Source organism: Battus philenor, unplaced genomic scaffold (assembly GCF_028537555.1).
Source record: "Battus philenor isolate CCGP_79_NKW_IND1 unplaced genomic scaffold, ilBatPhil1.0.hap1 SCAF_14, whole genome shotgun sequence".
NCBI classification, from domain to species: Eukaryota; Metazoa; Arthropoda; class Insecta; order Lepidoptera; family Papilionidae; genus Battus; species Battus philenor.
The window spans coordinates 13,227,000-13,249,753 of record NW_027181676.1 but is presented as its reverse complement, the minus strand read 5'-3'; the positions used below and the strand labels follow the sequence as shown (position 1 = coordinate 13,249,753).

The window sequence follows — 22,754 nt, the reverse complement described above, 5'->3', positions numbered from 1 at the left end:
ATGACATAAACGTAAAGTGTAAACATTGTGATTTCGGATTCATTGCCCCGGTTCCCCAAAACATTACACTAAGAAGATTACTATAGCTAATTAAAATTATCTTTATTGAAGTAGGCAAACACTTTTAAATCATAAATTATTTTGTACAATATAAAATGATAACTGTATTTAATATAGTCCATGAGTAAGCTATCATTAGCTCTGTATCATGAGCCGCTTAGAAAAGTAGGCCAGAAACTTGACAGAGGCGATTTTGACGCTGAAGAGGCGAGTTTGAATGCTGTGTGCAAGTTTCCTTAATGTAAATAAATCCTGATAATTTTTTCGTATTTATACGGCCCCAAATAAAATGATGAATTATTAATTTAACTCAAAAAGCCATAAGTGAAATAGCAAATGTTGAAAGATTTCAAGATTGGACATTTGTTAGTAATATAATTAAAAAATAATTATGGGCTTTATTGTTGTCTTGACAAAACACTAACCTTCCAAAAAATTATCTAGTCTCTTCTGGTTTTGGTTTTAATAACATAGTTTGAGCGATACCAACATCTTTAAGGTCAAATTTCATTGAACCAGGGTATGATAAACATCAGAAATGTTTAGGAACAGTTTTGAAGATCACTGGTGTGCTACGTGGATCCCTGGATCTGTCAAAAAACTTTCTTCCATCCACATTTTTTGTATGAAGAGGAAACGAAAATAAAGACTTAAGAATTAGAACAAACAAATATTTGAAAATATATATATTGCATAAAATCAAACTAAATCAACATGCTCTGATATATACTCTAAAGATAATTATGTTTAGACAGCCAGTTCTCTAGTTATATAGTAGTTGTTATATATAATAATATAAAAATTATTATGTATAACAACTAAGTAAATTTCATTTAAAAAGATATAAATTGCAAGTCATTCCAGTGACGTAATGTTTGAGTCACGTTGCTCTTAATATTTCGACGTAGAGAGCGATGCATCTTTGGCAGTGAATTTTAAATTTTTATTTTTAGTGCCAACTCAATAACAAAGGAAGCAATTGAGATCTGCGCCATATATATGTTCACAGACATACATATATTGTCACACTGAAAAAAGATCTATAACTACAAATATCTAAAATGCCTAGAAGTTTCTAAATATTTCGAATATAAGTTATCTTTGGAGAAAAATAACATATTAAATTTATTTTACATCATTGTCATTTTTTAAATTTAATATTTATTGCACTGACAAAGGTTTCGACAAATACAAAATCTTGCACGACACACCATTTCATCTCATCCCTACAACAAGTGTTTTAAATCGAGAGTATTTATAATCTTAAAAAAAAACCAATTGCATGTTATATGCATAGATTGAATAGTATAAACTGGCAACATTAAAGGTGAGTTTTTATTAAGTTGCCATCACAAAAAATAATCATATTATATTTAAAAGTAAAACTAAATTGTTTTAAAAAACTGGGTGGCAGGAACAACTAAACTTTATCATACTAAATAGTGAAGTGTTAATTAATATAAGAGCACCTAACAAGTTAAGCAAGGGTTGCAACTGATTTAGACTGCAATAGCGAAACCCAGGCGTTTGTTGGCGACGTCGAACTCGGTGTAGTATTTTCCAATGAAGACATCTCCAAGGATCCACAGCGGGCCGTTGGGCGGAGGGATGTCCAAGCCCATGAAGCCGGACAGGCACACCGTCTTACCAAACTGGGAGACCTGGTGCAACAAATACATTCTTCATCATCAACTTACTGTTAAATAGCCTATAGACAGCTAGTGCAAGGGTAAGGCCTCCCCTAAAGATGCCTACATCCAGTATACCTATCTTCAGTCCACCGAGTGAAAGACTTATTCATGCCGCATCTACCAGATCGTGATGGCCACTCGAGAACCTTCAGGTCTTAATGGTTACTTAACTCCAAGCATAACTCTCTGGGTGACTTCGAGCCTTATAAAGTCCAATGTCACCGATCATGTTTCGGATCAGTAAGTCAACACTGGCAACACATACTGGTCAAAGGCCTTAGTCTTCTACCATTATGGTATATTGGACTTGATGTTTCATTGCTTAATTTGTACCATGAAAATATTACTAATTTTATTATATATAACATATGAAAACTAATTTTTATATTTTAAACCAATAAAGCGATTACTCTGAAATATGTTACATTTTGAACCGCAATAGACCAATAACTATTAATATATTCGTCTGAGCAGTTATTTATTATATTGGTCTATATACACTATATCTATATCGGTCTATATTGATAAATTTAAAAGTAAATAGAGGTTACATTAGCACTAGATATAAAAATAAACTTGTGATACTTTTCTCTAGGCTTCATAAGATTAGTAAGTATTTTGTGGATATTTGTGTATATGATTATACAATAGGATATCTAAATTATGTGCCAATAAATTTAAGTTCATTTAACAAAAAATATTATTGAGCGAAGGTTTTTTTAAATGAATTTTGAGTTTTTTTCTCAGATCAAGGGACCTTTGGAACCATCACAGTTTTTTTGATGTATGCCAATATAACCGAGTTTAATTTGATCATATTTCTATCAACTTGGGTTTTGGAATTCTTCGCTCGACATAGACAAGTGGTCACTGTAAACGATCCTTTCTATGTTGATAATAATATGATAAAAGATATATTAAAAGTATGAAGTATATCAGACCCGTAGGATGTAGTCGGCGCCGTCAAGTGTGAACGTATTGCCTCCGATGGTGAAGTCCACAGGCGGAAGGGAAGGTATTAGCGAGCAGTCCACGGCGTACTGCCCGAAGGCGATGGGCGTAGCCCCCAGCGCGCGGTTCAGTGCTGCCACTTCAGATACCGGCCCGCCGATCAGAGATGTGCCCGTGTCCGCGATAGCGGAGCAACCCTGCGCCACAAATAATATAATTATTCAAAAAAATACAACCTTATTAGAATTTATCATTACAGTACCTTAGCGCAGAAGGTGTGCCCGGAGATCTTGATGTTATCCATCTGGAAGCGCCAGTATGTGGGCTGAACGGGCACGTAGGTGAAGTTGCCGCGGTAGTGTGCCGGGTCTGAACCGCCCAGGATGATCTCTCCGCCCTGCGCTGCGCTGGGATCTCTGAAAATTCACAAGCGATCACCCATGCGAATATACAACACACTCGTCTCGGCTATATAATCGTATAATGTCTTAGAGCTCGAATAATTTTTCCTCATTCAGCCCAGCCTTTTAATTTTGCGGAACAGATGTTTTATGGATTTTTCTATTTTTTCAGTAGTGTACCGAAAATATAAGGACGTTGGCAGCGCATGACCGATCATCATGGTCATCTGTGTGAAGCCTGTTTTGTGATGGGCGTCCTTTGGCTGACATAATGATGTTCAAAATATTATTTTATCATTGCTTTGTATTGTTAAATATAAAAGGTTTCGGGTGAACATGTTTTACGGGGTTGCCTTAAACTTTTGGACAAGGCGTTTATTATAGCCATATTAGTAAAAGCAAACCATTGAACGAAACACTTACAATAATGTTTAATATCCAAGTTTCAGAAATCCGAGACTTTAAAAAAAAATCATTACAGGAATATATATGTTTTTATTCTATTGTTTAACTTATCAAGAGTCGATTTGGGACTCTGAGTTTGAGCTGGAACTCTGGTGAGCAGAGATTCCCCACATGTGCCTAACCCAGAAGTGAACTGTCCATCCGATGTTTAGTTTTGTAGACAGCTTATTTCGCAAAGTAAAATCTAGGAAATAGAAATAAATTCTTGCATAGTTTGCAGATTATTCTATAATAAGCCATCAGCTGTTTTTATAACTAGATATACAATTGTGTGAGTTTCGATCAGTGATTCCCAAAGTGGTCTATACCGACCCATAGGGGTCTATGCCAACCTGCAAGGGGTCTACATCAGCGAAAAAAAATTTCGGAGTCCATGAAATGAAAATGGGGGTCCACGATAATGGATCTCAACACATACACTAATAGTACCTATTTACTTACATCATACTATCTTATAATATCAAAACATTTACATTATTTATAAAAGTACCTATGAAGTAAAAAAATATTAATATGTTACGTATATTTTACATAACAGATACAAAATTTTATTTTGAGTAGTTTTAATTTAAATTCAATTAATAAATGTATAAATTAACATGTGTTTTTACTTTAAGTTTTTAACAATAAACTTCACTGCAGTTAGAAATTTACAGGAAATCAATATCAAGTAAGTAGGGGGTCTACCCAACACGGAAAAACATGGCAAGGGGTCTACGACACAAAAAAAGTTCGGGGAACTCTGGTTTAGATATACACTAGTGTGAGTGTGTCATTATCTAATTTCGTGAAATCTACTAAGCGTGTGAACATACCGGTTGAGGTAGAAGGAGAAGATGGGCTGCACCAGGCCCTGTTCCACCATGTTGTCGAACACTGGGGTCACACCGTCCACGGCGATGCTGTCAACAAAAGATTTTACAACAAAATTTTCAACTGGTACATTTTATTAACCTATTAATTTCACTATTATATATTGCACGGACAAAATGAGTACAATAGTGAAAAAAATAGATCTAGTGTGGTCTATAAAAAATACATCAACGTATTTATAAAAAAGTTATGTCGTGATTATAAATCGAATTGTTGTAACTGTGAAAATGATACTGCATCAGAAGAGAGCGACTCTGATATAAGGCCTCTAAAATATCAAAAAATAAATATAACATCAGATAGTGACGACGATTTGAAAGAAGAGTGGAACAAACATGATATTACACCAAACTTACAGAATTATTTAAATATTCCCGGTACGACTATTGAACTTGGTGAAACTCCGATTAGCAGTAGGGTGACGGCTTTATTTTTTTTATGGTGTTTTTGATTTAGTCGTTACGCAGACCGATTTTCACCATTCTCAAATGAAAGAGTTACATGAAATTTATGCAAAAACGATACCCGGATCGGCATGAGATAAATTTTCAGTAAATTTGTTGTTGTCAGGCCTTCTAAGAAGCTAATCCTGAACCTTCTCGACGCGCATCAACTTTATAGAATAAACAAGTTACCTCTTGAAGGCCATGCCGAGTATGCCATCAAACTTGGCAGCAACAAAAGCCAGTCCTGGTTCCGCTATCGCTTCAGCGAACGTCTGCCCTCGAACTGTGATGCCACCGACCTAGTGTCATATTTCTAAAGGTAACATCTGTTCCTTTATCGAATACACTGAGACTCTTTTTGTTAGTAAGACCAACATACATTTGTTTATTCTATTTTTATTAATAAGAAACCTAGTGATAGCTTGTGTGCATTATAAGAATGATTAAAGCCTTCAAAGTTAGGTGTTTTTTACTTGTCCTGATTTGAAAAGGGCCTATAAACTCATTGGCTTGTTATTTTTCTGACTACCCTCACAAAATTCTTGAGCTCAGCTAGAGAAATACTTTTCCCAAACTTTAATATATCTTTAAAAAAAAAGCTTTATATTGTAATAAGATTTCTTTTACAAGTTCCTTAATAAAGTTTTTCTACCACTTGCGCCAGAAAGACGTGCGCGGTACGTTGAGATATTTTTGTGTCAAAATAGCGATCGACGTTGTACACCACGTCTGAGATTTTACGCGGTATGGTGTAAAACGGATTAACGCTATTTAATTCATAATATTTGTGAGTAGGTTACATTGTTTATTGAAGGTATATTTGTAGCTCTTGTTTGTGGGTAGAATTTAGTCTCACCCGAACCGCCGTAGTGTTCAGACGTCTCCTGTCCCCTCCGAAATCTATTGGAAGAATATTATCACCAAAATGAAATATATTAATTAAAATTACTTACGCTAACGTCATCCTTCGAGAGGAAACCAGAGAGGCTGCCTGATCCGTAATGAATAGCGAAACTGGTTCCATTCTTCACGTACGTGCGGGACTTGGTGCTGTCGTATTTGTTATGTAACACTGATAAAGACATTTTATTTATTATTTTGGCACGAAAAGACGCTCTGGACAATAATTTGGAAGCACTTGTTTAAATTTCCATCGCAAAAGCTGGACTTGCGAAAGCCTAACATATTTTTTTATTGCATGAAAGTCAAATTGGCCAATGAACTTATTTGAAAAAAAAATGAGCATTAGTGTAGGAAGTTATTGTAAGAAGAGATTATTTTATAATAAGAATAGAAATAACGTACAATACTTAGCGATAAATATTGCACATCTATATTTGGAAAGAGACAATCGGCTAATTGGCGAATTTGTAGAGCGTTATCTCTGTCGCACGACTGAAAACGTCAGATAGGTAGTGTGGGAGAGAGATAATGCTCTACGAAGCCGAAATTAGCCGTTTGTCTCTTTCCAAAGGTCGATGTGCAATATTTATCGCCGGGTACTGTATGCCTGGAACATGTAAACTGCTTTCATATCTTAATTAAAGGTACCCATTTAGAAGACATGTTTATTTTTTAGTTCGAAAAATTTCATGACAATCTATAATACATTTTTTTCGGGAAAAGTAATTTAAGTTTAGTTAACTTGACGTCAACGTCTCCAATGACTGCCAGTAACACCAGTATACTGCAGCAATACTCACAGCAAGCGATGTTGGTGAAGTGGCACTTCTTGGAAGGCACCCAGAGATTGGAGGAGCCGGTATCAAACACAACCTTGAAGCTCTGCGGCGGATTTCCAATTGATATCGGACCGTAGTATTGTGCCTGTAAAAAAAATTTATCAAGTAGAAACGATATTTTTTATAATAAAAGAATGTGAAATTATACAATTATTTATGATTAGAGAGTTCTTTAGCAGCCTAGTGATGACCACGGATGATGGACTTGGTTTCTAACTCCCTCTTTCCAAGAGTTATTTTTTTATTATTAGGATCCATATTCCACATTCGTCAGTGCCTTTGTTTTACATTTACGTATAATATTTCCGAATAAAATTTTTTAATCATGTTATTGCATGTCAATGTTTACTCAGCTAAATCATTCTAAACTTAAACTTATTCCTGTTTTTAAATAAATCTCTACTTTTTAACAGTACATTTCCAAGAGATACAGGACAATTTAAATAACCAAAAAGGTTTTAATGACTTACCGAAATACGTAATACAAATGTATTTATATCGTACATTTTCCTGTACCTATGAATCACATTTTGTGTTTTAAGTAATCTCAAATAGATTCAGGCGTTACTTTGCGGAAGTCCATCCTAAGTAAGAAAGGGACTAATATATAGCTAATATATAGCTTCCGCTATGGACACAACGGAGTATTCCTGAGGATTCCTCGTGGAGGGGTGAAACGCGTGTTGAGGAAATTAACGGTGGTAGTTGTGTAATTCGCATTGTTTGCCGCATGCGCATTTACCAGCGGGCTAACAGGCGGTGCGCTTCATTGCACGACTACTGCTATATAGCAGAAGTAGTACATTAGTCCTTTTCTTATTTTAAGTAATCCGTGAAAACACTGTGGAGTGTACAATTCTAAGAACTTAATTTGAAAGAAGTTAAAATCAAATTGAGCTATCTTATGATCGAGTTTTTATCTGAACCACAATTAGAACAATTTAAACTCAAGCTTTACTCTTCTTTTCAGCCTTGAATGATAAAGGTCGCCACAATGACCGGCCTTACGCTAGTCGTATCCTGCGACTTTCCGCGGTATTAACTATGTCGTCGCTCCAACTAGTGGGGGGTCTGGCCTCCCCCAACAGCTATTGGTTACACGAGCGATGTCTGCCACTACAGACAAGCAATTCTTAACGCTACGTCGGTGATTCTGATTCTTCTTATGAAGTTCGCTATAAGCGACCACGTCTCAGACATATGTATCTGGCAACACACGTTACTCAAGGATCATTGTATTCAAACATTGCGATATCTTGGACATGTCTCGGAGCCTTCCGAACGCTGAGCATCCGAGTTGGATTCGGCAAGTGATCTCTTTCTCGAAGTTGGACTTATCAAGCGGTTTGTACCGGATATATATAGTCGTCTACAACTTCGAGTAAAACCGACACCTACTTAACCCTTAATAGCCTAGAGTTTTAATTTTGATACCAATCTTTTAAACCGAATGTTCACATTAATATTAGTTTTTTTTTATATGTTGGCTGTACGAATTTTACTGTTGTATAATATTCTTTCCAACGAAATTTAAAAAAAATATCTTTTTTCCCCTTCATCTAGACCAGAGTTCCTCAAACTTTTTTGTATCGTAGACCTCTTGCCATGTTTTTCCGTGTTGGGTAGACCCCCTACTTACCTGATATTGATTTCCTGTAAATTTCTAACTGTAGTGAAGTTTAGTGTTAAAAACTTAAAGTAAGAACACATGTTAATTTATACATTTATTAGGTTAGGTTAGGTTAGGTTACAAATAAACGCAATACATTTTGAACTTGTAAAAGTTCAAAATGTATTGCGACCACAAAGTGAATACGAACATCCTACAACTTACACAATTTTATAAACATATAATAAATTTTTTACTTCATAGGTACTTTTATAAATAATGTAAATGTTTTGATATTATAAGATAGTATGATGTAAGTAAATTAGTACTATCAGTGTATGTGTTGAGATCCACTATCGTGGACTCCCATTTTCATTTCATGGACCTCCAAATTTTTTTTTGCTGACGTAGACCCCTTGCAGGTTGTCATAGACCCCTAAGGGTTGATATAGACCACTTTGGGAATCACTGATCTAGACCCTCAAGCAAACACAGTAATATTTAAAAAAATCACTTTCGTAAATCAGGCTATTAAGGGTTAAGTACGACATGGATAAGACATCAATTTAGTCTTATCCCTATTTATTTTAAAGTACACCTTATCGTACGGATCTGTAAAATATTTTTAAAATTTTTAGTCTCCCATATTACCAGCTTTTAATGTAATAATATCAATTAAAATAAATAACTGAATAATGCGTGAAAAAACCCATTGGTTGCGGCGTGTGACGTTAGGGGAACTACGTAACATTTGCAACGTACTCGCGTTAAATTATAAAGAAACGCTTTGATTCAATTATCAAAGGTGTAATTTATTTAATGTGTGACATATAGATTTAGTCGCGTGTAATACAAAACAAATTTGCATACCATTTACATATCATTGTTATATTTTGAGTAGTTTTTAATATACAGAAATTTACGAGTAAGGATTGGTTCGCTGTACTAAAATTAACGCAAACGAACTAGAGACGGGCAAAATTTATGCTCGAGGAGAATTGAGTAATTTATATCTTCTAGATCTTGGGATATATATCACACTTTTATATCTTTAACAGCAGTTGTTTTGGGTCACCGATTAAGAACCGAAGGTATTGAGAGATCCGATCGCTCCAGCGCCTACAGATTGGATCAGATTTCCAGGGTCAAGTCACGCGGTGCTGATGATGCTAAGTCAAAATCTGTTTTATAAATAACGAAGGCTTCTTTGAGTGCCTCATACCGTACTGCTACATTATATTGTTACCGGATTAGGTGGTAGAACCTTCGTGAGATTACACTCAGGTTAGGGTGACGATACACTGTGGTAGTCAATTTAACCCTTTAACCTGGGGTAAGAGGCGACTAAAAAGGGCACCGGGTTATCGGACATTGAGGGCGTGGACCTTCATCGTCTACTCCAGGGCTTCTTAAACTTTTGTCATTCACGACCCCATTTATGATTACGAGTTTCTTGACGACCCCATACAAACATAAAAGAAAAATAAATTAATATTTTTTGATGATTTATTTATAAGGTAACAATATACATATCAAAATATATAGTTTTAGAATTCATTTTGAAACATATAAAAATCTAAAATTATAAATTGCTCAAAAAAATATAAAATTGTATTTATATTAGTTTAAAACCTTCAAGAAATGCGCGTGTCTAGACACTGCAAGTTCACTGTATTCCGCCAACTCTAGTGATGTTATAAAATGGTATATATAAATATTTGACATTAAAATCTTTCGACCCTAGAATTTTGCTATGCGACCCATAGTTTAAGAAGCCCTGGTCTACTCATTGCCACATTGAGAACGGCAACTATGCTATGTGGTCTCGTGTTGTTATAATACAGCGAGGATGCCGTGGAAGGCACAGCTTTATCCAACAATTTAGGAGATACGGCTGTCCTTCCAAAGGCAGAAGACGACCAATGAGGTGGTTTTAGTGGGTAGGAATCCCACAAAACCCTATCTTCGCTCAAGACAGCGTGGTATTTTGTCTCCATCCGATAAATTTCGGCCGATACCAAAAAAAAAATGTCCGTTGCAGCAAATACGTTGATATTTATACCCCCAATAAGAGTTACAAATATCCGTATACCCTCAACAAAATATCTTTTTAAGTGATTTTACAATGCCGTAAATATGAATGCATCTATAGTGAGATTTAATTTCGCAATATACAAGTAGCAATAATGGCGGTAAAGAAAGGCAGCCATTATAGTACAGATGTCATTGTAAACAGATTATAAAATGGCGGACTACTCCACATTATGACGTCATCAATTATTCCGCAGACAGCGCACAAAGCAAATATAAACACGAGACCGTTCCACGCGATGATAAGCTGTTATTAAATGTGAAAGGTTATCTCATATGAGCGATTCACAAAAATAACTTAAGTGATATATCTATATGCAAAACTAGTAACTTTGATCGAACAAAGACATTCACCTATAAAATCATTTTTTTTTGGGAACGGTTTGCTGCGCAAGTGAGACTTCTAATCTCATCTAAATTTATGACTTCCAGCCGACAAGGAGCAGGGGGCTCCTACACCAAGACCTCTAACAAATCAGCAAAGCTCCAAGGCTTCTAGGGGAACCTCGGAGTGACTAGGCTTAAGTCCCGGGGACCTCGGATACCTCTGTTGACACACATGACCACTGTTAACTGTATCACAGTATGATTGAAAACCTATTATTTCAAATTTCATTTGATACCTCTTAAAACCACATAAGTAATTTGGTAGAGAAGCAATAATTAAAACATATAAAAGCATATTCTTGTAATAAAGAATTTTAATTCCTTAGTTAATATTCCTCACAGGCAACATTGTGGAAATTTAATTAAGAGAAGTAGACCAGTTGCTAGATTAGGTAGGTTACAAATAAGTAACATGGTCCAACACGCTGAAAGTTAAAGTGCCAATAGGTGGACTGAACGACAGCTAAAACCAGCAAGTTTAGTAAAGAGTGTCCAAACACAAGGTAGACTAATGATCTAGATAAAGTCAAGATGCAGTACGCTTGCTGCTTTTATGAGGTCTTATTGGAAATTTAGGGGAATACCCATGTCCAATAGAAGACATTCTTCAGCAAAACAACAGGGACGGCATGGTGATAATTCTACTAAACATATATATTTACTATATGCATTACATATATATATATATATTATCAATATTTGAAATAATTATTCAAACAATAGCAAAAATTCATGTGAAGTTCATATTTTCAAATATACAGGGTGGCCCATAAGTCCTTTGAAAAGTAAAATTTGAATAAAACGAACAGGGCGCGCGTGAGCGGTGCAGGGGAAGCGATGGGAGTAACTTCGGTTTCTGGGAATTTAGTCGAGATGGAGCATTTTACCGGAGCAGACCGTGCGTTTTGTGTGCGCGAGTTTTATAAAAACGACAATTCGGCAACCGTTGCGCGGCGTTAATTTCGAAAACACAAAGTTTTACACAACTTTGACGACACTCCAACTCTTCAAACGATTAAGAACTGGGTTGCTAAGTTCGAGGAGACCGGTTCGACGTTAGATAAACCGCGGATGGGTCGCCCAAGGACGTCACGTACGGAACAAAACATAGACACAGTGACACAGTCTATTCGCGAAAATCCGACACAGTCAACTCGTAGGCGCGCCAGAGCATTAAACGTATCCAGGACATCGTTACAACGGATTTTGAAGAAAGATTTACATATGCACCCTTACAAAATTCAGTTGGTTCAAGAATTAAAGGAAACTGACGGTATTCAAAGACGAAATTATGCGAATGAAATGTTGAATCGGTTTACTTCCTTCAATAACATAATGTTCTCTGACGAGGCTCATTTCCATCTTAACGCGCATGTTAGTAAACAAAATTGCCGCTATTGGAGCCCCATCAATCCAAAACTTAAGCATCAGAAGCCCTTACATAGTCCGAAAGTGACTGTTTAGGCCGCTATGTCAGCCCATGGTATCCTAGGGCCTTACTTCTTTGAGATTGGCAGAGGGCGCGCAGTTACTGTTACGTCAGAGCGATATGTGGCTATGATCGAAGAGTTTTTCATACCAGAATTGCAAAACTTTTCAGGCTTTAATGCCAGGACGTGGTTTCAACAGGATGGGGCCACTTCTCACACCTCTAACACTGCTATGCCCGTTATCCGTCAACTTTTTCCTGGCAAAGTGATCTCTAAGAGAGGAGACATTTCCTGGCCTCCACGTAGTCCAGATCTGACCCTGATGGATTTTTTTTGTGGGGCTACCTTAAGGCTAAAGTATACGACACAAACCCGCGGTTAATTGAGGCCCTAAAAGAAAACATCCGCAGAGAAATGACAAGCATTATAGCAGTGACGTGCCGCGCAGTCATCGACAATTTTAGACGTCGTTTGCAAGAGTGCCGTGATCGCAACGGATTACATTTAGAAGATGTTATTTTCAAAAAATAATTCCCGTTTTTTAAGCTTTTTTTGTAAATAAAAATTTAATTCATAATGTAATTAGTTTTATTTTAATAAATTTTTTTCATATCAAAGGACTTATGGGCCACCCTGTATAATTATAAAATATAAATGTTGTTATCTATGTACAAAACAAAATAGTAAATATTTATAAAATTTAGGTTAACAACCCTGTGCTTTCTCTGATAATTTTGTGACAAATATTTTTATGAGATATGATGTTTATGTCTACAAAAGGCATTAACGTGTTAATAGTCATAGTTAAGATTAGTTTAGCTGTTTTAATAGTGTTTAAAAAAAATTACATGTTGTTTTGTTATCTGTGTAAATAGTTTAAAGCTTTAACACCTTTTTACCATCGCCCTCCATAGTGATCACTCTGAAATATGACACAATATTCTTTTTTTCAATTGGAATGTGTCAAGCCAATAACCTCTGGCTTTATAAAGTCTGTTTGGACAGATAATAAAGAATGATTAATTTGTCAAGTAATCCAAATATTGAAAATATTTTTATTGACAGCAAATGATCTATACCAGAGGTGGCCAACATGCGGCTCTAAATGATTATTTTTGGCTCTGATTGATTGTCGAATTATTTCAATATTTAAATTTTTACAACCTATATCAGCTCCTGGGAAATTGAAACAAATAACTGGTGTGAATAAGTATTATTCCACCATAAAGTTAGCGAAATCGAAACACCGATCATAATTAACATCATAAAACTGACCGGCATCTTAAGTATTGCTAGGAATGCTGTCACATACGTGTCATTATATCTAGCTTAAATGCACATATTTTTTTACTTTTGTCATATAATTTTTGTAAAAGAAAATATTCGTTTGCGTGTTTAAAATGCTTATTAAATTGCGGTTAGCGAAAATTTTCAAATTTCGAACAATGGCCCAAACAATTAAGGAGCTTGTCTACCCCTAATTTACAACCATAAAAAGCTTTTAAAACTACACCAATCATATAATAGTAAAGTATATGCACTAAGATGGAAGAACTGCTTATAATGTGGCCATATTCCAAGATAAAAGACATTGCTGTGACACATTTTCAATAATAACAAACAGTGTAATCATAAACAAATCAATGCTTATTTATAAACAATTTGTACCTTCCAGCATATGGAGAGCAAACAGGAAAACATTCCTAGGAGTATTATTAATTACATAAAAGCATTTATCTGTAATGACATTAAAAGATTTTAAATACCACTATATGTACATATGCCATTTACACATAAGTAGCAATATAATATCATTCCATTGTTATTTGAAAATATTTCCTATACATTTCAGACAAAGAATTTTACAGCATTCACTAAAACAGTATTATACTGTAATATGTATTATATCTTATTTATTAAATGTATATATGTCCCCCTAATATATTTCATCCTCATCAATTATCATCACAACTCATCATAATATGTCTAGAACCATAAGGCTTAGAAAGTTTAAATTTGGTAAAAATATTCTTTTGACCAAGTAGAGAAATTTTTAGTTTTTCACAAGGGGTTTTGTGGTGGTGTTCATAAAAAAATATATTTTCAAACCCCTTATTAGTATAAAAAATGGACATAATTTTTTCTTACACATATTAAAAATTACTATGAATATATTTTATGAAATGACAACCATAAAAGGCAGTCAGGCCACCTGTGATGTGGAGCTTTCAGAGTACAGGCTGTTTAATAAACAAATTAAAATTGTTTAAGCATTGAAATGACTAGTTACCTACAATACACATCTCTCTATGATACTGGTATAATTACAAATTTAGTCTTTTACTTGATATAGATTATTTGTTTATAGAAGATACAATAATAGGGTAAAGATAATATATTGTTAAACCACTACAGAAGATACAATTACTTTATTAAAAATTATGATATTTACAGTATCTACATTAGTAAGTGTAATGAGAGGTAATTTAATTACATTTTTAGCCCAATAATGGGATCCTATGGATCCTATGTTGGGCGAAAACAGGTTTCACATGTGGTAGACCATGACTAATACTTCTATTTTCATAGCCGAATAATGAAACAATTATGAACATTGTTTTAACCTGTGTGGTGTGATGATGATTTGATGATTTTGCATTATGAATTTTTCAAAACCGTATCATATGTCTTTTTTATAATATTATACAGTTGGATGTGATAAATTTTACATTTTTTACATTAGATTTTAAAAATATTAAAAACATATATTTTAATGATTTTCATGTTTTGATGCTTTTATATATTTTGAAATATAATTGCACATGGAATAGGCTAGAACTATTAGCCCGTTTCACTGTTACATTTTTCTTTATTAATAGAAAATTCCAACAGATTACTAATAGGAAGTTTGATGGGTATTTAATTATTACACATTATACTTACATCAAGGTAATTGGAAAGAGGCTCCGGTGCGGGTCCGGTTACTGCATACTTGAGCCGTGTCTGCTGCAGCTCAGTACCGACTTCATGGAAGTGCTTTCGCACAGACTGCATGCGAAACAGCGGGACCCTAGTTAAAAGTGAATTTATTAGATAAAAATGTCAAATATATTTCGAATGAAATATCACACATTTTAACTATTTATAACGGGTAGTTGCGGTAGCCCTTTTATTCCGTGAAATTGGAAATAGGTAAACAAAAATATTAGCAAAATTAACGTAATATCATCTGGTAGTTGAAAGTAAAATTAAAAAAAATATTTGGTCATTTGATAATGATAAATTTAAATTACTTTTAATTAAAAAATATAATTAGTTAATGTTATATTACCTTGTAATCCCAGCTGCGCATGCAGCGGCGAAAGCCAGGCAGAACACAAATAACTTGCGCATCATGCAAGTCATACACAGGGATTCTGCAATTTTTATAAATTTCTTGTATTTTACAGCACTACGAAATATTTTTCTAGCTTTTTGGATAAAATTTTCTCCTAAACTCACCGCTAAACCGGCGTATATTCAACGTAACGGCATACAAGAACCTACGATCGACGTAAACCTGCGTATTTATTTTATTCGACTTCGACAAATAAACTTTAACAGAGTAATTAAATTACCGGTGTTTAACGTCACGCACGTCAAGTTACACAGAGTAGAGAAGACAAATCGATTTTTTCTAACGCGAAATTCAATTCGCTTAAAAATAACTTATACGCTACTACTTACAGACATAATACTAATAATATAATAGAATAATACTAATATAATAATATAATAGAATAGTTTATCTCATTTGTAAATACAGATAAAGATGCGTTTCCTACAGAATAAATGTCAGTCTACGTGTACTTTTATAGAACAAAAAGAAGGTTTTCTTGCACTCATTACATTTTTTCTAAGACTTGACATTTTTTTGGATGATTACTAATTGAAAATTGATTCAAACGTGTTGTGAAAACTGAATAAGCATAGAAATTTCGGTACTAATGTTTTAATTACCATGAAAACTAAAACTGAAAATTTATTATAAATATAAGAAATCCAGAAATGAACAGTGAATCAATTAATGGCGAGGTTTCAGTTTATTTAAAAAAAAAGTAATTGACACTTGCGCAATTTTTAAAAAAGTAATGAATGTAAGAGTATTTACAATTTCTATCATTATTGACTTTCATTACAATCACCTGTTCCTTAAACTTGTATACAGCATACTCTCTCTTTTTGGTGAAAAAATAGAATTCTTTTAATTGCGTTTAAAACAGTTATGGCTTATTTAAAATAGTAAGCATCTTAAAACATTTAGATTGTCTTTAAACTAGAAACGTATAGAGTATATGGGATATTGTCTTCTGCTTTCGTGCAATGAAACTGGAATAGATGTTTATAATACAAAATAAAATCAAGACTTTTTTATTCATTATTAAATTATATTTGATTAATAAACTGAATACTCCTACAAAAAAGTACATTTTTTAGATTTTTTGTAACACATAATTAGTAGTTGATTAACGCAAGCATTTTTAAATATGTTAGCAGAAAGAGAAGTGGCGAAATAATTCTAGGAACCCTTTCTCTTTTCGGTCAATAGAGGAAGAGGTTGCTACAGCTCACAATGCGGCATTGCGAGTATATAAAGTCCTGGCCGGCAAGGAGAGATCGTAATGCGCAAAGTTTACATTAGTAGTATTTTACATTTCTTTCCTTCGGATAACTATAAAAACCATACGATATAATTAATATTTTGGGAATTATTGATTTTAAGCCACACCTAATTGGTTTTTTTTTTAGGATTTCAGAAATAATATATTGTAAATGCTTAATATTATATAACAAGGAGATTGATATATTATAATAAAATGGAAAGGGGTAATTGACTCAAATAGCTAATAATATTCAATGAAGTAAACAAAATAAAACAAATTCTTGCAGGCGTAACAGCTACGAGCAAGATTGGATCACTGAAGAATTTACACGGCCAGTTTAAAATAAACGGCGACCGATGAGCGAGTAGATCGTCAAGCCATAAGTATGCGTACTTACTGTATATAAAGATTTTCATTGCACACGTATTTCAGCGCTTGACCATACGCAAGAAACTGTTTGTAGTACAAGATTATTGACTATACGTGAAAAGGCTTTACAGGAGTCGATATAAAGCTTTCTGGCTACCAATTATTGTATGATACACCATAGGGTGCATCAAACTAAAAAATCAAGGGTTTCAGAAATAATCAATAACGATAGTAAAATAAAAAAAAAAACGTTCGTATTACTAAATATTATACTATATAACTATCTGTCCCTGCAAACTATACTGCCAGATGTTACTGGCTAGTCACATTCTAATAAAAAAAAATAATGTAACTAATCAATTTATGATGTGATGGAACATAGGTGTTCAATCTTATAGAGGTACGAGTTAATTCACTCTTTTGAAGGTTTCACTCATGTAACTTATCATCCTGTATATGTATACCCGTTTTATATCTTTTTGCGAAATTTCATGTCAACCTACTACTGTAACCAATCAGCATATCCTAGTTCGAGCGTTCCCTGTGGCGCCTTGACTCGGACCACTGTATACTTGGATTGGGTGTATATCATCTTATATATTCATAAATTAACATGATTCATTTTAGCCGATTTCATTTGAAATATTCGATAATATATTTTCACGTATTGAATTCGTAAGGATAAGGTATAAATAAAACAGACAAAATATAATTTAGTTCAATTTACAAACCAAATAACAAGTTATTTGATAAATTTGGCCACAGCCCGTTGTAGAGAAACCATAGACACATATAGACGGTATAAAACCGACACAAACACAGTTATCGTCATAGAGTTGACGGAGCGGCTGTTTCTCGCCTGCCTGCTATGTTGTACTGCACACAACTACTCTGTACAATAGATGTTTTTATAACAACCATTATTTCAGGACTGTCAATCAAGAAAAAAACAATTAGCACATTTTTTTAAAAACAGAATACAATAGTTAATTTTTATCTGTAAAATCGTGCTGGAATGTATACTTTCGTACAGTACAACATAACAGAGAGTTTTAAATTCTCATTTATATTATATGAGACCAAGTTTCAGTGCACTCTATTTAGTCTAGTTAAACACAGCAATTAAATAAATTATCTAACAATAATAATGTGTTTCACTATAAGGCACAAATGTATTATCCCGAATTATCAATTTTTTACATTATGTTCAAATGTTATATTAATTTTAATATGCCTTCATTTTTGCACCTTCATGTGTTGTTGTGCCACTACATTATACTTATTTATAACCGGAAATCATAGATAATCGAAATTTAAAAAAAACCGTTAATTTAATAACGGTTGATAACATCACTTTGACGTTTGAAGTTTTTAATTAAATGAGCCTATTATATGTTTACAGACCTAACCTATTTGTGTAAATAAGATATATTTTTGTATGTACAGACTTTTAAAAAAGGGACGGAGTCAAAATTTGTATAATGAAATCAAATTATAAGAGACTATTAATTCTTAATATAGACCCCATGGGTCCTAAATGTATAAAAATTAAATTGAGAAAAATTATTAAAATGAATCTTAATTACGAATTGAAAGTGCCAGATACTACTGTTAGATAAATATATAAATGTGCCGCTTTTAGCCTATCTATACATCTATTCACGAAGTTTGACTTCTTTAGGCGGTAACTTCGTTAATAAGTTGTGTTAATTTTAAATTAAATGAAACTTAACCGTCAAGTTAGTCGACGATGAATTATAAAGGTTGATCAAAAAGTTCACTTTTGCTTTTTAAATAACTTACAACAACCAAAGCTCAAGGTCTCAATGACAAATTAACTTGGTTTCATCAGGACGAGACTTCTTGTCCCACATCTAATGCCAACATGAAGGTTGTACAACCCGAACAAAACCCAAGAAAAATCATATCGAAAAGGTTACGTCGCCATGACAAAGTCCAGATTTGACGACTTATGAATGTTTTATGGATACATTTCAAGAGCAAAACTTAGTAACTTCCTTTTATAACTTGCACAAATAAAATAAAACGTTCGAAAAAAAAACTGAGGATTTTCCAATAGCTTAAACTTGTCTTAAAAACCTTCAGTTTCATTTGGAGGAATGTTTTTCGAAGATCTAGAGGACTCTGATATAATACCCAAAAAAACTAATTAAATTTTAACTTTTTAATAAAAAAAGTTAGTTAAAACACAAAAGAGAAATTTTTTATACATTCACCGTATTCTTAACGAGAACAAACTATAAGGTATAGTCGGATCGCGTTAAGAATGTAGTGTATCGTCGTTGACCGCTCGCCTATCCACGTCTACATCTAATCAATGCGTTATAACTAGCTCTGTCTTATGTTCACTTTGGACATGACTTTCTAATTAGAAACGATTGATTCGTTACAAAACGTGGGTATGCGTTTAAAAATCATACACCGACTAACTTCACTCTACATGTATCATGAATGTATTTTGAATAATTTTTTTAAATTTCGAATTTTTATTACAAAATTAGAATTCTTCGTAAATTTCAATTTCTCAATGACTCTTGTCACAAAATATATTAGAGTGCACTAAACTTAGCCCTGGTTATGTACCGAGGTATGGAGATATTGTACCCTGCCTCCGTTTCTATTCACATAGAATAACATTAAATTATCGTACAACTATAATGGCGGCTTTATAAACATAGCATTTGATATGTTCCATGACTAGTGGGTAGTTGTAAAATTAAGTATTGGATCCTACCACATCATGCGGGTAGTTAGATATTTTAACATGCAATTTCATAATATTTTTTCTACTGGTTTAGCATAAACACTTTTGTTGTAACACTATAATTTTAAAACAATACATTTTAATTTACTTATACTAAATACATTATTTGAAGAAATATTAGCCGAAATTTTTTTCAGCTACACTACACGATGGATCATAAATTTGACAAAATCTTATTTACTATTAAGAACTTTAGTAATATCTAAAACACTCAAGGAGTCTTAACATATAGGTACCTTAAGACAAGTGTACGACTACTTGTTACAAATTATTAACGGGACTGAAATGTGGTCTCCCACTCTGGATCTCAATGTCAAGCTATGAATGCCTAAAAGAGACGTGAAGGAAACACTCTGGGTTTATCTAAGAGATTGAAATAGAAAGGAGAAGGTTCGGAGACGAATGAAAGCAGAAAACATAGCCCAGTGGGTTGGCAAGTCATATAGCATGGAGAACAGATGGCTGCAGGAGCCTATAAAGGAGACCACGTAGAATATCGAAGGATTGAACGTCTATCCACTAGGATAAGGTTCTCGAAAGACGTCAATCCTATTGGAAATATATATATATATATATATATATATATATATATATATATATATATATATATATATATATATATATATATATTAGTTGATAGATTATGATTTCAACTATCAAATCATCGAATCAATCTCTCATAAATATGATATGAGATAAATTGACTTTAAAAGGAACTCATTTGTCCCAATGTATTCTAAATCATATCACAATCATGCCAACATTAAAGTTACTAAGATTAGCTACCATTTATTCCATAGACCAAGTAGAAGACAAAAATTATATACTAACCTCACATCACTAAAATATTCTTACTGTTACCGGTAATAACTACCCAAGTGATATCGATTTTGTGTTACTGAATGTTGTGCTATTATCAGCACAAACTGACATGACAGCGACAGAAATTATCAGAAGCACAATATTTTACTAACACAAGTTCATAAAGCCGCCATTTTGTAACACCAAATGTAAACAACATTAATTCAATTATATCTCGAAACTACATAACTATAACAATATTTACAAATATATACATTATTGAAAATTACAAAAAAAAATATATATACTCGGGTATCTTGATCAATTAAATAAATCAAAAATCATATAATAATTCTTTGCTAAATAAATAAAAAATGCTCGTAATACTCATTTTTGTACATGATTGCAATTATAATTCAATAATAAAATAAATAATGATTTTTTTACACAATATTTATATGAATCATTCGTTTCATTCATTTATTTCACTGAACATCATTCCCCTGTATCATACAGTAGTTCTTTGGTATCTACATGCAATGTCACTTACATTTCATTCATTCAAATGTGACATTAGGGGGCAAACAAACATTCATTCATTTATATTGAATGAAAATCATTTAAAACATGCATTGTATTGTCTGTGATAATATCACTCTATTACTTTCAATTGCACCATTACTAAATCATTGAAATAAATTCAATAATTATTCAAAAAATAATATATAAAATGTACTTGTGCGACATATAACTTTTTATATATTATATAAAGAGCGTTCCATAAATCAAGACTAGTTATTTTTTAACTACGCCATAAAAAATAGATAATTTATTTTATGCACTCTGATGTCCTTTTTATTACCAATCAGATAGAAATTCATACTGCAATGGCAACACTTTGAAGAATTACTCAAAATTATTACTACCTCCAATTAATATTAATTTTAAAAATACTTTATATATATATATAAGTATATATACATCTACAGGAAATATCATTAATTGTCTTACAACCATAAAATATTTGACGTTGATTTATGGGACAACCTTGTACATATAATAATGCAGTGAAAATTAATATTTTGACACGTACGGAGTTAAATAATTCTTGAATTAATAATATTTATTATACAAGCTCTTGCGTGGATGTTGCTGTTTACAGAACAGTATCCAGACATTTAATTTTGTGCTCAGAAAATCCTTTTCTTAGCAAATACCCAAGTATCTAGACAAACTTGAATACGGTTTTGTTAATAACTATTATTACATACAATTGCGAACATTTAAAGCGACTATAGCCTATTGCTGACGTAATTTAGATTTTCAAAAATTTTTAAGAAAATATTTTATATCTAACAGATCAATATTCAAATTTTCATATCCAAATATAAAGCTAATCTTACGTCCAATTGAGAAGTTAATAAAGAAATACTGTAGATATGTAGAAAAATGATAAAGTCGTGAATAGTCTAAAATCAATCGCCTCTCAACCTTTCGTCATCGCTTACAGCTATGCAATAAACCCTGCAACCTTAACCATAACGTTAAATTTTTTTTACTAGAGATCGGATATTACGATGCATATTTAAAAAAGAGTTTATGTGTTGGATTAACATGGAAAGCACTTTTAAAAATTATTTTTCTAAAATATTTCCCTTTATTAATATATCTATTATAGCATCTGTTTATGTAGTTGTATGCTAGAAGGTAAGTTAGAAAAATGACAGTTGTTCGCTCCATTTTGTTCTGAACATACATGAGATAAATATCTTAAGATACGTCCGCTTATACCACATGTAAAAAAGTACAATAGACTAGAGGGATTAATATAGAATACAAAAAGGATCATTTAATAAATTAATAGCACAATAATTGTAGAAGAAAATTTACACTTGTAACATAAACTTACAGAAATAGAAAGAGAAGACGTGTTGTAATGAGAGAGAAGACAGTTAAGTTATATAATGGAAACTGTTATAATTTGAAACGGCTTAGAAAGAGATGGTAAGA

At 33.0% G+C, this 22,754-nt stretch overlaps 1 protein-coding gene across 1 annotated transcript; it reads right to left on the bottom strand.

Moving 5' to 3' along the window:
• Positions 1-912: 912 nt before the first annotated feature.
• On the bottom strand, positions 913-15,748 carry cathD (cathepsin D). The gene is made up of 10 exons (XM_068761279.1): positions 15,648-15,748; positions 15,478-15,562; positions 15,090-15,216; positions 6,591-6,714; positions 5,841-5,959; positions 5,077-5,186; positions 4,384-4,470; positions 2,965-3,118; positions 2,693-2,899; positions 913-1,721 (listed from the first exon to the last, which is right to left on the bottom strand). Exons 2-10 carry the CDS (start codon positions 15,549-15,551, stop codon positions 1,560-1,562), a joined length of 1,164 nt encoding a protein of 387 aa, XP_068617380.1. The 5' UTR covers positions 15,552-15,562; positions 15,648-15,748; the 3' UTR covers positions 913-1,559.
• Between the last annotated feature and the right edge of the window lie 7,006 nt (positions 15,749-22,754).

Excerpts from the sequence above, each read along its gene's own strand:
- cathD (XM_068761279.1), bottom strand. The coding sequence starts at position 15,551 with ATGACTTGCATGATGCGCAAGTTATTTGTGTTCTGCCTGGCTTTCGCC. Across the intron at positions 6,715-15,089 it reads CTCTTTCCAATTACCTTGAT|GCACAATACTACGGTCCGAT; the intron begins GTAAGTATAATG and ends TTTTTTTTACAG. Across the intron at positions 2,900-2,964 it reads GGCACACCTTCTGCGCTAAG|GGTTGCTCCGCTATCGCGGA; the intron begins GTACTGTAATGA and ends TTTGTGGCGCAG.